The 14,387-nt window shown below is 35.0% G+C and overlaps 1 protein-coding gene across 1 annotated transcript; it reads left to right on the forward strand.

Moving 5' to 3' along the window:
* The first annotated feature begins 1,193 nt into the window (after positions 1-1,193).
* LOC132605293 (solute carrier family 40 member 2) lies at positions 1,194-7,954 on the forward strand. The gene is made up of 8 exons (XM_060318491.1): positions 1,194-1,630; positions 2,447-2,597; positions 3,160-3,356; positions 3,430-3,909; positions 4,357-4,528; positions 4,646-4,783; positions 4,879-4,989; positions 7,540-7,954. Exons 1-8 carry the CDS (start codon positions 1,518-1,520, stop codon positions 7,672-7,674), a joined length of 1,497 nt encoding a protein of 498 aa, XP_060174474.1. The 5' UTR covers positions 1,194-1,517; the 3' UTR covers positions 7,675-7,954.
* The last annotated feature ends 6,433 nt before the right edge of the window (positions 7,955-14,387 follow it).

The following is a 14,387-nucleotide window of genomic DNA, read 5'->3' on the forward strand; positions in this document are numbered from 1 at the left end:
ATTTAACCTAGAGTCCAAGGACAAACATGGGGACAATATTAATCTCCATGTTTGCTCTGCTCTTTTTTTTTTTTTTTTTTTCTTTTTTTTTTTTGTTGTTGTTGTTGTTGTTGTTGTTTGTTCTCTGGATGTTTGCTATGCTCAGTCTGTATATGTTTTTTTATTCTAATCTAGGGCAGTTGGAAAGCCTCATGAAACTGAGATCTGTCTGTGCAAGAAGACAAAAAAGGTAAATCTAAACTGCTAAAGTGGACAACGATTCTCTTTTTTCCTGTTTTTTCTTTTCCTATTTTTTTTTTTTAATTTCATAGGGGTAGGAGAAAGGAAAATGGGAGAGGAGATCGGATTACAACGTGGGGATTCGAACTCTCACCAATAATGTGAACGTTCAAATAGTTAACCAACTGAACTACTAGATCTCTACAAAATGTTTTTTATTTAAAAGCGACTCGAACTCGGGACCTAGGGTTCTAAACAAAGACTTTGACTAATTTGTTGGAATAGCATCATCTATTCCGGTGAGAGATTTCTCTACTCTTATGGTTCAAATTTGAGATGTTTCATTAGGGTTGGAAAAAGGAATATTTTAAAAAAAATATACAGCTTTTGAAAATATTTACACCACATAGCCAAATATACGTTATTATACAATATTATATGCTATTCCCTCTGTCCAATTTATGTGATATAGTTTGATTAGGCATGAAATTTAAGAAAGAAAGGAAGACTTTTGAAACTTGTGGTCTAAAACAAGTTATAGATACTTGTGTTTGTAAATTATTTTATTAAGCGTGAAAGAGAAAGTTTTAAGTTAATTAATTCTAAATATAGAAATGTATAATTCTTTTTTGGACAGATTAATACAGAAAGTGTATCACATAAATTCTTAAGCTTTGTTTGGACATGCAATAATATATTATACAACATTATACATGGGGAAGCAGTATACATAATGTACCAACCTTGTATAATAGTAGCGTATAAAAAAGATATTAATACACAAATATGGACTAAATCAGATGGTTATAAAAAAAGTATAAATTATGTGGCGTAAATAATTTTAAAAATAGACATAGAGCATATATCCACGCGACCTTATCTCTGCGTGATGCACCCGTATTATTATTGACATGTTTGACATGTACATATAGCCAAAACCGTGTAACATAGGTTCTAGTTGTATGGGTTTTTCACCACGTAAGCTCTGAAACATTGGTTAGTTCTGTAGTAATTGATTCCTGCCATCTCGTTGAAATACAATAACTACTCTAGTAATTAATCCATGAAATTGTGAAGGGTCAGCATCATTTATATCTCAAAATTCAGTGTGTGTCAAATCTTGCTACCTGATCACAGCTAATCAGTACCCTCAACTTCAATTTTTTTCAGAATAAAGTGAAACTTCATATTTTGTATTGACGTTCCCAAATTAAATTATCTTTGTTCAAACTACACATAATTCAGTTTCAAATAGGAGGAGGAGGAGAAGATTCAGATAAAAAAAAAAAAAAATCAGCATGAACATGTTGAATGAGCCATTAATTTCCCAAGAAAATGAGACCCCTCAATTTCCAAAGGTTCTTCTCAACTATCTATATGTTGGTCATTTCCTATCCAGATGGAGTGCCAGGTTACTCTCATGCACTCTATTTTCTATTTTTCTTTTTCATGTTTTAATGCAAAGATTTAGAATTGTGAATTTTCTTGGTGTGCTAGAGCAGTAAAGCTAGTATTCATTGTAAAATGTCTTCAAATAATTCAGTGTTATGCAAATTTAGTGTTTTTTGCTTCCTTTCTTCTGTAATTTCTAGGCATTTTAAGTTTTCGTTTTTTCTTGTTTTTTTTTTAATATATATTTCCAGTTATTTTAGGAATTATGAAGCTCTAAATTCTCTATAAAAGTCCGAATTTTAATTGGATGTCACTAGAAAACAATTTCTTGAACTGATTTACTAGTTACTACCCCGGATACCCAACAAAGAGACCCTGTAGAGGCAATTTTCATCTTACAATTGTGAACTTGAGGCACACTTTTAATTTCCTCACATTTGAGTAAATTTGCACGTTAACCTTCATGCCAATGACCCTTTCGAGTAAAATCAATGGAAATATTATTTAATTTGAATCAGAATTCTTTCTCTGGAAGAACACATTGGAAAATTAACCTCTAGGCTTCTCCATTTGTCTGCTTATTCCTTTCGATGAATTTCATGTGCGGAAATCATTAGAAGGATCATTAGATATCAATGTTGTGGAATTATAGCGCTTTGTTTCCTGGGAAGTGGTAATAAAGCAGAATAACATGAAGTCGGTGGAGGTTGCGTGACATTTTAGTAGTTACAAATTTGTACAATATAGTATGAAAGGAATAATGCAAGTGTAGGAGCATTGTTATTAGATTCAATTACAGGAACATAGTATTTTCTGAATATTTTCCTAATTGCAGGATGTGGGAATTCTCAGTTGGTTTGTACATGATCCACGTCTGGCCAGATTCTTTACTCCTAACGGCTGCTTATGGTGTAGTGGAGTCTGCTTCCACGGCATTGTTTGGTCCCCTCATTGGACAGTGGGTGGATAGGTTGACATACGTTAAGGTTCGTTCTCGTACTTCCTTAACAGATCCCATGAACATGATTGACAAAGATCCATTCTAGAACATATTATTTTCCAATAATTGCTATAGTAATTGTCGTCTACCAAGGGCGACTTATCCTTCAAACAACAACAAACAGCAACCTTTTCTTAACAACATCATCCATGATATGTAAACGATATAAATGAATCACGAGGTCAAAGAGATGCTTTAGAGTAATGTCAGTAAATTGTGCTTTAGTGAAACAAATCACAAGATTCATAAATGTTCACTGGAAAGACACCCTAGTATATTTTGATGAAAGGAACAAAACCATCTTATTCTTATCTGTTGATTGAATTTTTTTTTTTTTTTGTTAAGTTATCTATTAGATTGAATCATTCTTGAGTAATCAAGTTATATTTGGTTACAAATTCTACTTCGCAAAAATGAAGAATTTGATTAAATGAATACGGATACAATACAGCCAACAGTTTCTAGCAATTATCTTTTACATTTCAAGACTGATTGCATAATACTTACTTTTGATTAGATATGCAATCCCCACATGCACTCTATTGCAGATTCTCCAACTTTGGCTGTTGAGCCAAAATATCTCGTTTATTGTTGCTGGAGGTGCAGTAGTTGCTCTTTTAATCCGTTCAGACTTGATATTGGTCAATCTTATGGCATTTATCTCACTTGTCTGTTTAATTAATACCTCTGGAGCTGTTGCTGTGCTATCAACTCTTGCCGGAACCATCTTGATCGAAAGAGAATGGTGAGCTATCTGACTCTTGAAGTTTTCATTCATGACTTATTTGGAGGCGTTTACAACTGAACTTTATTGGCAGGGTAGTTGTAATATCAGAAGGCCAACCTCCTGGGCTGCTAACTAAGATGAATTCAATTATAAGACGAATAGATTTGATCTGCAAGTTATTCGCTCCGGTCATTAGTGGATTCATTATCAGTTTTATTTCTCTAACTGCTTCAGCAATGACTCTAGCTCTTTGGAACATTATATCCGTGTGCTTGGAATACTGGTTTTTTACATCTGTATACAACGGGATTCCAGCTCTAAGTCAAAGCAGCCTTAGGAGGATCTCAAGATCTTCGCCAGAGCATTTAGATTTAAGCCCCACTATATCTCGTGAACAGAAGAGGTCACTTCACTCGGGTGGAATTAGATTGGAGCAATCTGAAAATATCTGGAGGAAAATAGTTGGCTCCATCTCAAGATTACCTTGCCTTACTGGATGGAAAGCGTACTTGCAGCAAGATGTAGTCCTCCCTGGACTAGCCCTTGCCTTACTCTTTTTTTCCGTACTCAGGTAAAACTTATAGCCTGTTTGGCTAAACTTCTCCAAGGCCAAAATTGTTTTTTTTTTTCCTCCAGAAAAAGTTTTTTTTTTCGAAGTTAAGGTGGTTGGCTAAGCTTTTAGGAGAAGAAATAGTGTTTTTAAATAGAAGCAGAAGCTGTTTTTGAGAAGCTAAAAAAGTAGTTTCTCTCGAAAAGTACGCTTTTGACAAACACTTTTGACAAAATACACTTAAATGCACTTTTTAAAAGTTAGGTCAAACACTAATTGTTGCTCAAAAGTGCTTTTCAAATTGATTAGTCAAACACAAAATAAAGTCAGTTATCTCGGTGCTTTTGACTTTTTGCCCAAGGCAGGTCTTAACGCTGCCCAAAGAACTTTAAACTTTGTAGTATAATGTCTTATAGTTAATAAGCCGAGGGTATGTTTATCAGTTTCTTTGTCTAATTTGTGCCACAGCTTTGGAACATTAATGACTGCTACACTTGAATGGGAGGGAATTCCTGCATATGTCATTGGAATTGCGCGTGGGGTAAGCGCAACAATAGGGATAGCTGCAACATTTCTCTACCCTGTCTTGGAATCACATATTTCGACACTGCGAACAGGTCTTTGGTCAATCTGGTCACAGGTAATAAATGTAGTAAAAACTTAAGGAGCCAAAATCTGTATGGTTAACAAAATTACGGAGTAATCACTGATCAATTTTGTTGATTTCTAAGTTGGTTATATTATGTTGACTATGCAGTGGACTTGCCTGTTGATATGTGCAGCTTCGATATGGGTCCATAAGAAATTTCTATCAGCATTTATGCTTATGGTTGGTGTGGCTGCCTCACGTTTGGGATTGTGGATGTTTGACTTATCGGTCATTCAGCAAATGCAGGTGAGGATGATAAAACATTTCTTCTGTAGTTGAAGATTTGTCGTTCTTCTTGATTGAGAATTACAAATGGCATCTTCGCTTATCGATTTGGACAGGATCATGTCCCTGAAAGCGATCGATGTGTGGTAGGAGGAGTTCAAAACTCACTACAATCTGTTCTGGAATTGATGACATATCTCTCGGGCATAATCATATCCGATCCCCAGGTGATGATCATTACATTCTACTGAAGCCATGGACCCTTGGTTAAATCTTACTAACACATATCTATTTTGTTAACTATATAACTATGACCAATCTGCATAAGTGTCACGTACGTTAACTCACAACAGCTATATGATTTGTACAAATCTTAAAACCTAACAGTGGATAAACATTTAACAAAAGTATATGTGCAACAGTGCAAAGCCTTTGACTTTTGGAGAAATACAGAAAATTGTGAACTCTTATGTACCGCTTGAAGCATTTGCATGGCTAGAGAAAGAATCAAAAATAGAATCTATTAGCGCCTTTAACGTCAAAAGACCTGAGGCTTGTGTAATCAAAGGTTCTTAAGGAAGAAAATTAGATGTGTTAGTATCCACTTAGTTTAGTAAGAGTAAAGATTCATCATTTTTAAGAAAGTTTACTGCTAAACATAATTGGTACCTGAAGCGAACGAAACAAAATCATCATGGAGAAAGAAGAAGGGATTTTCTCGTGATATTTGGTCAATCATCTCAAAAGATGCTAAATTATGGTGTGTTTGTCTAACAGCATTCATATCATAGTTCTTCAAGTGAACACACAGCATGCTGATTAGGATCAAGCAGGAGCTGCTTTTCAAAATGCATGTGGGATTATTTCTTGCAACAATTTGAATGATTCCAATATATTCACAACTAAAAATAAATATTTTCCCACTGAAAAATAATCACCGGCTATTTCCCACTGAATGTAAGTGGGAAAAACTTAAATAGTAGTGTTTTCACTAGGGCTGGGCATAGAGCCCGTTTGGATTGGCTTATAAGTTGCTTATAAGCTGTTTTCAGTTTTTTTTAGTGTTTGACTGGCCAGCTTAAAGTCATTTTGTGCTTAAAATAAGCTCAAAAAAATAATTGGGCCCATTTGACTTAGCTTATCTAAAACAGCTTATAAGCTGAAAACAGCATATAAGTAAAAAAAAAAATAAGTTAGACTACCCCAACTTATTTTTTTTAGCTTATAAGCTGCAAACAGCTTATAGGCATAAGCCCATCCAAACAGGCTCATAATATGGTTCAAACAAAAAAAACCGACCGAACAGAACCGAAGTTAATTTCGGTTTCAGTTTTTCGGTTTATTCGGTCCGGTTCGATTTAAATTTATAAGATTTCAACAATTCGGTTCGGTTTTCGGTTTATGCAAAATTTAATTCGGTTAAACCGAAAAATTGAATTTTAACAAGCCACTTTTTCTTGAAACATATATTATATATTCCTTGTAGATTTTTAAAAAATTTCCTCAGCAATGTATCTTAGAACACCCATTAGCATATTTTCTTGTGACAATGGGTGTTATCTTAGTAATATTAAAATTGCAAATTGTGAATAAAAAACTCTTCTTGGTAAGTGGTAGGAAAATGTGATACAATAAAATTTGACAAGTAGGAACTACTTATAATCTCCATTCCCTCTGCCATATCTCTTGGATTGTAGAGAAGATGTTGGCTGATAAACAAGAAACACTGGTAATAGAGGACTTAAATGAAATGCGGGGAAAAGTTCTGCCACTGCATTAATTTGTATTTTGGCTGATGAAGTGATTATTAAGCAGTCAACACTTCTACTGTCTCACACCGAGCTCTATTAGGATTTTCTGGAATGATGAAGTATTGGCTTGATGCTTAACTATGTCATCTATATATAAACTGAAGAAACCGACCGAATAAACCGAACCGAATTTGCAAAAACCGAATTGAACCGAAGTTATTTCACTTCGGCTTCGGTTCTCATTTTTTACAAACCGAAAACCGAAAAACCGAACCGAATTTGTGAAACCGAACCGAACCGACCGAGCGCCCAGCCCTAGTTTTCACACGTAACAAGTAGGAAGTTTTCCGGTGTTTCAGTGGGAACCTATTTCCCACCATGCGTTTTCCCAGTGAGCTAGTTCCGTGGGAATGAGGTGGAAAAATCATGTTTTATAGCACAAATTTCCCACTGAATGTGGGTGGGAAAAACCTCTATTTGTAATAATGATTGTTACTAGATTAAGCAAATTTATGGTGTCTTCAAGAACATTTGATCCTGTGTATTTATTGTTTTTTTTTTAATCTTTTTTTGTTTCATAAAAGCTCCACAAATCAACTTCACATATGTGAGTTTCACAAAGTCAGTCCCAAACACTGATAACTGAAGGTTGTGATGTGTCAACAAGTGATGGATAAAAATATGAATGAATCAGAAGATTCATAAGGAGGATTCATATGGTAGACTCCAACTTGTTTAGATTTAAGACATAGTTGATTGATTGAATAGCTCCACTAATTGCACACTTATCTTCACTTCTCAACTTTTGGTTCATAGTCATTTTCAAGCCTTTATACTACATATCCAATCTTCTCTTGTGCATATTTATTATAATTTTATTCGGACAATGATGAAACCGTATTAGTATTATTTCTCTGGTGTTAAATACTTAAATACAGTTTTATCTTCCATTATACACAAAACTTTTCCGGTGATTTCATACTTGATATGTGTTTTAACTTGGTTCTTCTGCTGCATTTTGTTCAGGATTTTTGGAAGTTGATCCTATTATCTTTCCTTTTAGTGACACTGGCCTCGACGTTATACAGTATACATGTTTATCGGGTTAGGAAGCACCTCTTTCACTTTGAGAAGTTCAATTGTTTTATAAGATCATCTTAGACTCTGTACTAATGAATATGAAAAACAGAAATGGAGATTAATTTCTATAATCTTTCTATATAGCCATAAGCATGTTTCATCTTTACATGTAATTTTCTTGCAATCTTGTAAATTATATTTTACTTAGTCGAAATTAAGCTGAATGACACACTTGTATTCAGCTAAGGTTGCCTCAAAGGCCAATGCCAATGAGAGGTAGGCAGAGCTTCCTCCCTTTTGTACACCATAAACGTACTAGTAGTTGTAGTTGCTTTAAGGCATTGCAAGAAATTTTAAATTTGAAAATTCTAACCAAAATTGCTACTAATATTACCTGTCCAAGGAAAATATAATCTTGTAATTCAGGGTGGAAATCCTCAAATTGAGGACCGGCTCAATGAGCACTTTTGGGTGGTGTTTTCTCGATCAACTATCTAATCCATTTTAATCTATCCAAATTTGATTTAACCTGTCCATTTCCTTTCTGACTTTACAACACACGTGGGGCATTTTTTTTTTCTCTTCTTGTGCATGTAAATTTCAATTATTTTCAAATAAGTAGCCTTTAATCATAGGATTGGGCAATATATACCTTCTCTTCCAAGCATAAAGAGGAAAGAACCATGTTTCTATAGAAATTCTAGATTTTACTAGTGATGCAATTATTTCGTCCACAATCACTGTTGAGTTCCCCACATCGGCTATTTGAGCAATGCTCTCAACAGCTAGATAATTGAGTTAGGCTCAATGTCTATTTCTTGTCAATTATTGAGGCCAAAGTGTTACACCCGTAGTTTTGTACGTTGAAATTTGTACGTGTTGGTTGTTTTAAGTATGGACATTGGAGTTACCTCCAAGGATACATGAGATTAGATGCGCTTATCTTATGTTTATGCGGGTTTAAGTTCATATAATAAGTTACGGAAGGATTGGAGGGCAAGTGAACCAAGAAAATTAAGTTTGTTGGATTTTTTGGAGAAAATATGAGGGGTAATTTTGGCCCTACTTGAGGAAGGAATATCTTTTAATATATGAGCAGTTTTGAAGCAAAGCAAAAGCCTAAATTGAATTTCATGAAGTCTAGTTTCCAATGCAACAAACCGCTAGTCGATACAACGTCGGAGTAGAGAATTATGGACGTTGTAAGTTAGGCGGGCAGAGCAGGGCACGCTGCTACAGTGCTACAGTGCTGCTACAGTGCCACCGACTTTAGCACACTATATAAGGGGCGAAACCCCTTTTTTTCTTCACAAAAATTTCCCAAAATATTCCAGAAAATTCAGCAAGCATATGAGGGCATATCTACACCACAAAAGTGAGGATTTTAAGTAATATCAAGTGACAGAGTATTAATCGAGGCCCGGGTAACGTGTAGTTGCGATTATAGTATTGTCTTGCGATGGAATTGGCTTGGATTCAAAGTAAATATTGAAGATATTGCTGCTCTAGCGAGAACAAGGTATGAATCTCTCCTTATTAATATTAATTTCAGTTTATTTACGGAGATAAAGTTATTAAATAGTCGTATAACAAGTTGGTTAGTTGAGAAACTTGGAAAACATCGTGTGGGATGTTTAATGGAGCCTATTGGTGTTGATAATGTTTTTGTGATGTTGGTATTGTTGTTGTTGGTTATTGGATTGTGATTTCAGGCTAGGCATATAAACAAGGGAGATGATTGTTACACCCCGTAGTTTTGTACGTGGAAATTCGTAGGTGTTGGTTGTTTTAAGTATGGACATTGGAGTTACCTCCAAGGATACATGAGATTAGATGCACTTATCTTATGTTTATGAGGGTTTAAGTTCATATAATAAGCTATGGAAGGATTGAAGGGCAAGTGAATCAAAGAAATTAAATTTGTTGGAATTTTGAAGAAAATACGAGGGGCAATTTTGGCCCAACTTGGAGGAAGAATATCTTTTAGTATATGAGGAGTTTTGAGGTAAATCAAAAGCCTAAAATAAATTTTGTCGAGTCTAGTTTCCAACGCAACAAACCGCGTATCGATACAATGTCGGAGTATAGAATTGTGGACGTTACAAGTTAGACGGGCAGAGCAGGGCGTGCTGCTATAGACTTTAGCACACTATATAAGGAGCAAAACCCTATTTTTTCTTCACAAAAATTTCCCAAATGCTCTAGAAAGTTCATCAAACATATGAGAGCCTATATATCATAGAAAAGTGAGGATTTTGAGTAATTTCAAGTTACGGAGTATTAATCGAGGTTCGAACAACGTGTAGTGTGATTATAGTATCGTTTTGCGGTGGATTTCGGCGTGGATTCAAGGTGGATATTGGAGATATTACTATTCTAACAAGGACAAGGTATGAATCTCTCCTTATTGGTATTAATTTCGGCTTCTTTACGGAAATAAAGTTATTAAATAGTCGTATCACAAGTTGGTTAGTTGAGAAATTTGGAAAATATCGTGTAGGATGTTTTAGAAAATATATTGGTATAGATAATGGTGTTGATGATGTTGGTATTGTTGTTGTTGATTGGTTGTTGATATTATGATTTCGGGCTAGGCATATAAACAGGGGAGATACTGCCCGAATTTCGGCAAATTCTAAATGGATTTAAATAAGGTTTAAGACGAGTGTATGACGATGATCCTAACAATAGTATGAATGGTTGCATATGTAGATTATGAGGCTACGAATGATCTTAAGTGAATTGCAAGACAGGAAGTAAGTTGGAAGTCGAGCAATTATCTTCCAGGTATGTTAAGGCTAGTCCCTTTCTTTCAAAGGCATGATTCTTATGTTATGATTCCGGAAATTTTGCCGTAACATTTTTACATCCAAAAGTTAAAAGTTCATGATTCTTAAAAGCTTCTTATGATACTACAGATGAGATGTTTTCTATGATGAACATGATGATGATGATTCTAATTCTAGAAATTCCAAAGCTTATGATTTTAATACTATTATAAGATTATTGAGTTTATTTCATGATTTCCTTCATTCTGCTCATTGTTGTTGATCTCACCTTATGTTACTTGTTCCTTCAAGGTGAGATATAGCGATAATGATTGTTCCATAATATAAATCGGAGGTTACCGACCTTATGTCACTCCGATAAAGTTGTAGCTTTCATATGAACTTTTATGCATACTATTTACATTATGTATATGTATATACTATATTTATGGATCGGGCCGTACGTTCCTCGGCATTAAAATATATGGATCGAGCTGCACGTTCCGCAGCACTATATTTATGGATCGAGCTGTACGTTCCACAGCACTAACATTTATGGATCGAGTTGCACGTTTCGCAATACTAACATCCCTTCTTGTGGACGCTGCACTCATGCCCGCAGGTAGGCAGGGAGACGGATTAGATCTGTAGACGTTATATCAACGGATTCTCAGGAGCACTCCACTTACTTCGGAGCTGCAGTCTATTTGGTATTGGTCCTTATGATCATTTGTATTCTATGTTATACCCCATTTTAAACCGGGTTAAAGTAGAGTATAACATATTGGAGATTCCTAAATTGCTTTGTTTTAAGGAGTCGCCACCTAATTAATTTTAAGGTGAATTAGGGCACCTAATTATTAACTAAGGTAAAGCTAGCTAAACCTCTGTTAATAGTCTGCTTAATCAGTGTGATTCTAGGTAAGGGTTCTATATTATCCTAAAGGGAAGGGGTTAGGCATCCTTTAGAATCCGTTAACTACGGTTATCCGGCCAAACTTAGGTTAATTAATTAATGTTAAATAAGATGCCTGAAATCTTAAGAAAAGGGGCTAAGAAATGTTGCTAAGGTTTTTAAGAAAAAATATAAGAATGTTGCTTAAGATAGGATGTAGAGAAAATATAATAATTTGCATAAAAGAAGATTTTAAATGTCATTTAAAATAAAGCTTATAAAAGTTGCTAAGGCTTTAAATAAAAATGCTATTTAGAATGAGATTTATAGAAAATATAATGATTTGCATAAAAAGAACTTCAAATGCCATTTAAAATAAACTTCTAAATGTTGCAAAGACTTTAGATAATAATGTTATTTAAAATAAGATTTGCATAAAATATATAAATAGAAGAAAACGCGGGTTTGTGTAATGTTTTAATAAATACTTGAAACAAACTAAACGATGAGGTACTAATTGACTTTGCTTTTAGAAGTATAAACAAAATTATGTTTTATTAACTACATTCGGCTAAAAGTATGCATAATTTGGATGACCTTAAAAGATGTTTACAAAATATTTTTTAGTTCTTTTCCTTAAACTAACTACCCATTCCTAAACTAAACCTACTAATTAATCAGGATTTATCTAAACTAAAAAAACAAAAGTTAGTTGCATAATACAAATTAATGTGCACAAAAATAAAATGAAAGGGCCAATGATATCAAATGGGTCAGCCCACTTTTGAGGGACTGCTGCTGCTGTTGGGCTTTTAGCCCAATAATTTCATTGCATTGCTGTGTGCTATTGCTGCTATATGGGTTGGCACGGGAATGACTCAATAATAATACGTTGGGCTTTGGCCCAACTCCGAATGCGGGAGAAGAACGAGTCTCTCGAACTCATATGCGATAGTCATGCATAAAAACAAAAGAAAAGGATTAGTATCTAATTAATTAATAAGGTTAAGCATGTAGGACATAAATTTAAAACATATCAATAAGTTATGCATATACCAGGTATATCTAGGTGCAAGCGACATAACTTGCTCACAAAACTTGCTCACAGAATTGAAATCTTATTTCTGAATCATTTGATGCGAATTAGGCACACCAACTATTAATCCTACATCTTCTTCGGGTGCAGCAAAGTGAGGCGCGGGGTTTCCAATCTATCTCGAAGACTGCCAAATCCGAGCTTGCGATGCTCGGATTCAAAGCGACACCAAGACAAACGAAAACCAAAAAAACGACTTAGGATTTTGACTCGATATTCGGAAATAAAGCTGATGCACTAATCTTGCTTAGGGGATTTTGGCCACTGGAAAACTTGTCATTTTCAGGGGATTTCGCCAATCGAAAAACCTTTTCTCTTTCGATTCAACTCGCCACTATTTCTCGGGTTTTTTTTTTTCGCTTTATGTTGAAGAAATAGAGAGAAGGAGGAGCGGGAGAGAGAGAAGAGCGGGGGACAAAGGGAAGTGGAGGTGGCAGAAGCGTGGGGAACAGGGCGAAGTGGGGGACAGAGGGAAGTGGGAGGAAAGAGGGGACAAGAGAAGATGGGGGAGATGAGGGGAGAAGAGAGAGACGAAGGAGAGAAGGGAGAGAGAGAGAACAGGGGGGGAGTGGGCGGCGATGAATGAAGGAAAAAGATGAAGGAAACCCTAAAAGGGTCGGGTCGGGTCGGGTAGGTTAGTGGATATGGGCTAGGTATAGTTTAAATAATGGACTGGGCGGATGAAAATGGGTGTGGGCTGAGTTGAATTGTTTTTGGGCTGATCCGAAAAAAATTGGTGGTGAATTGGGCTCGTATTTGGACTAATAATTTGGCTGATGAAAGAAACAATTTGGGTTTCTAATTTCAAATAAAAAAAACCCATTTTAATTAATTATATACTAAGTGTGCTAAAATATTACCTAATATAAAATATGCAATTATTAGCGCTCAGGTAATAAAATTATATGACGTTGTAATAGCCGTGCAATAATATTTTGAAGATAAATAAACGCTCTCATTTAATTGTGCGAAATAAATGCGATGCGTATGCATAAGGTGGTAAAAATGCTGAAACGCAAATTATGATAATACTGGTAATAATAATAATAATAATAACAAATAATAATAATAATAATAGTAATAATAATAATGGTAGTAGTGACGGTAGTAAAAGATAATGACAGGATAATGAAATGCCGGTATTAATAAAAGCTAATAATTATAGTAAAAAATGCAAATAATTATTTTTTAAAGTTGCCAAAATATTGGAAGCGAAAAATAGGTATTTCGGAGGAAATGTGGGACAAAATTGGGTATCAACATTCTATGTAGAGGCTCGTAGACGTGCGTGTACAATTAAATGTTTTATAGCCCCACCGGTTCATATTATTGTATAATATATTAGTAGCCTTGTCGGCTGGTGATGATGGCCATAATTGTTGATGATTATATAGAGATGCACCGTTATGTTGTGATATATGTCCCTACAGGTTATGACAACAATGAGCTACCTTTAGGATCCACCCAGAAATGGTTATGAGACGCATGCTTAGAGGTACTCGGTAGGTTAGCACTGGGTGCCCGTTATGACCCTCTGGTTGGGTCGTGACAATATTGCCCGAATTTCGACAGATTCTAAATGGCTTTAGATTGAAGGCTTAAGACAAGCATGTGACAATGAGCCTAACAATAGTATGAATGGTTTACATATAGATTTACGAGCTTGGAAGGATGAACGTTGAGTAGTTAAGGAGACCAAAAGGTATGTTAAGGCTATTCCTCTTTCTTTTGAAGGCATGAAACGCATACACGACTTCCATAATACCTTATTTCCTAAAATACTAGCAGTTCCTGATTCTCAAAATCCTTATGATGCTAAAGACGAATGTTTTCTATAAGGACCATGATGAGGATTATGATGATCCCATTTCTGGATATTCCAAATTTATGGTTTTAATGTCATTATGAGATTACTGAGCTGGTTTCAAGATTTTTTTATTATATTTGTTGATGTTGATCTCATCTTATGATTCTGTTCAAAAGGCATGAGTCCTATGTTATGATTTCATATATGTTTCCATAACCTTCTTACTTC

This window comes from Lycium barbarum, chromosome 8, assembly GCF_019175385.1.
Source record: "Lycium barbarum isolate Lr01 chromosome 8, ASM1917538v2, whole genome shotgun sequence".
Taxonomy (NCBI): domain Eukaryota; kingdom Viridiplantae; phylum Streptophyta; class Magnoliopsida; order Solanales; family Solanaceae; genus Lycium; species Lycium barbarum.

Coding starts and splice junctions, on each gene's coding strand:
- LOC132605293 (XM_060318491.1), top strand. CDS start 1,518: ATGAACATGTTGAATGAGCCATTAATTTCCCAAGAAAATGAGACCCCT. Junction 3,910..4,356: donor CTCTTTTTTTCCGTACTCAG/GTAAAACTTATA, acceptor TTTGTGCCACAG/CTTTGGAACATTAATGACTG. Junction 4,529..4,645: donor TTTGGTCAATCTGGTCACAG/GTAATAAATGTA, acceptor TTGACTATGCAG/TGGACTTGCCTGTTGATATG.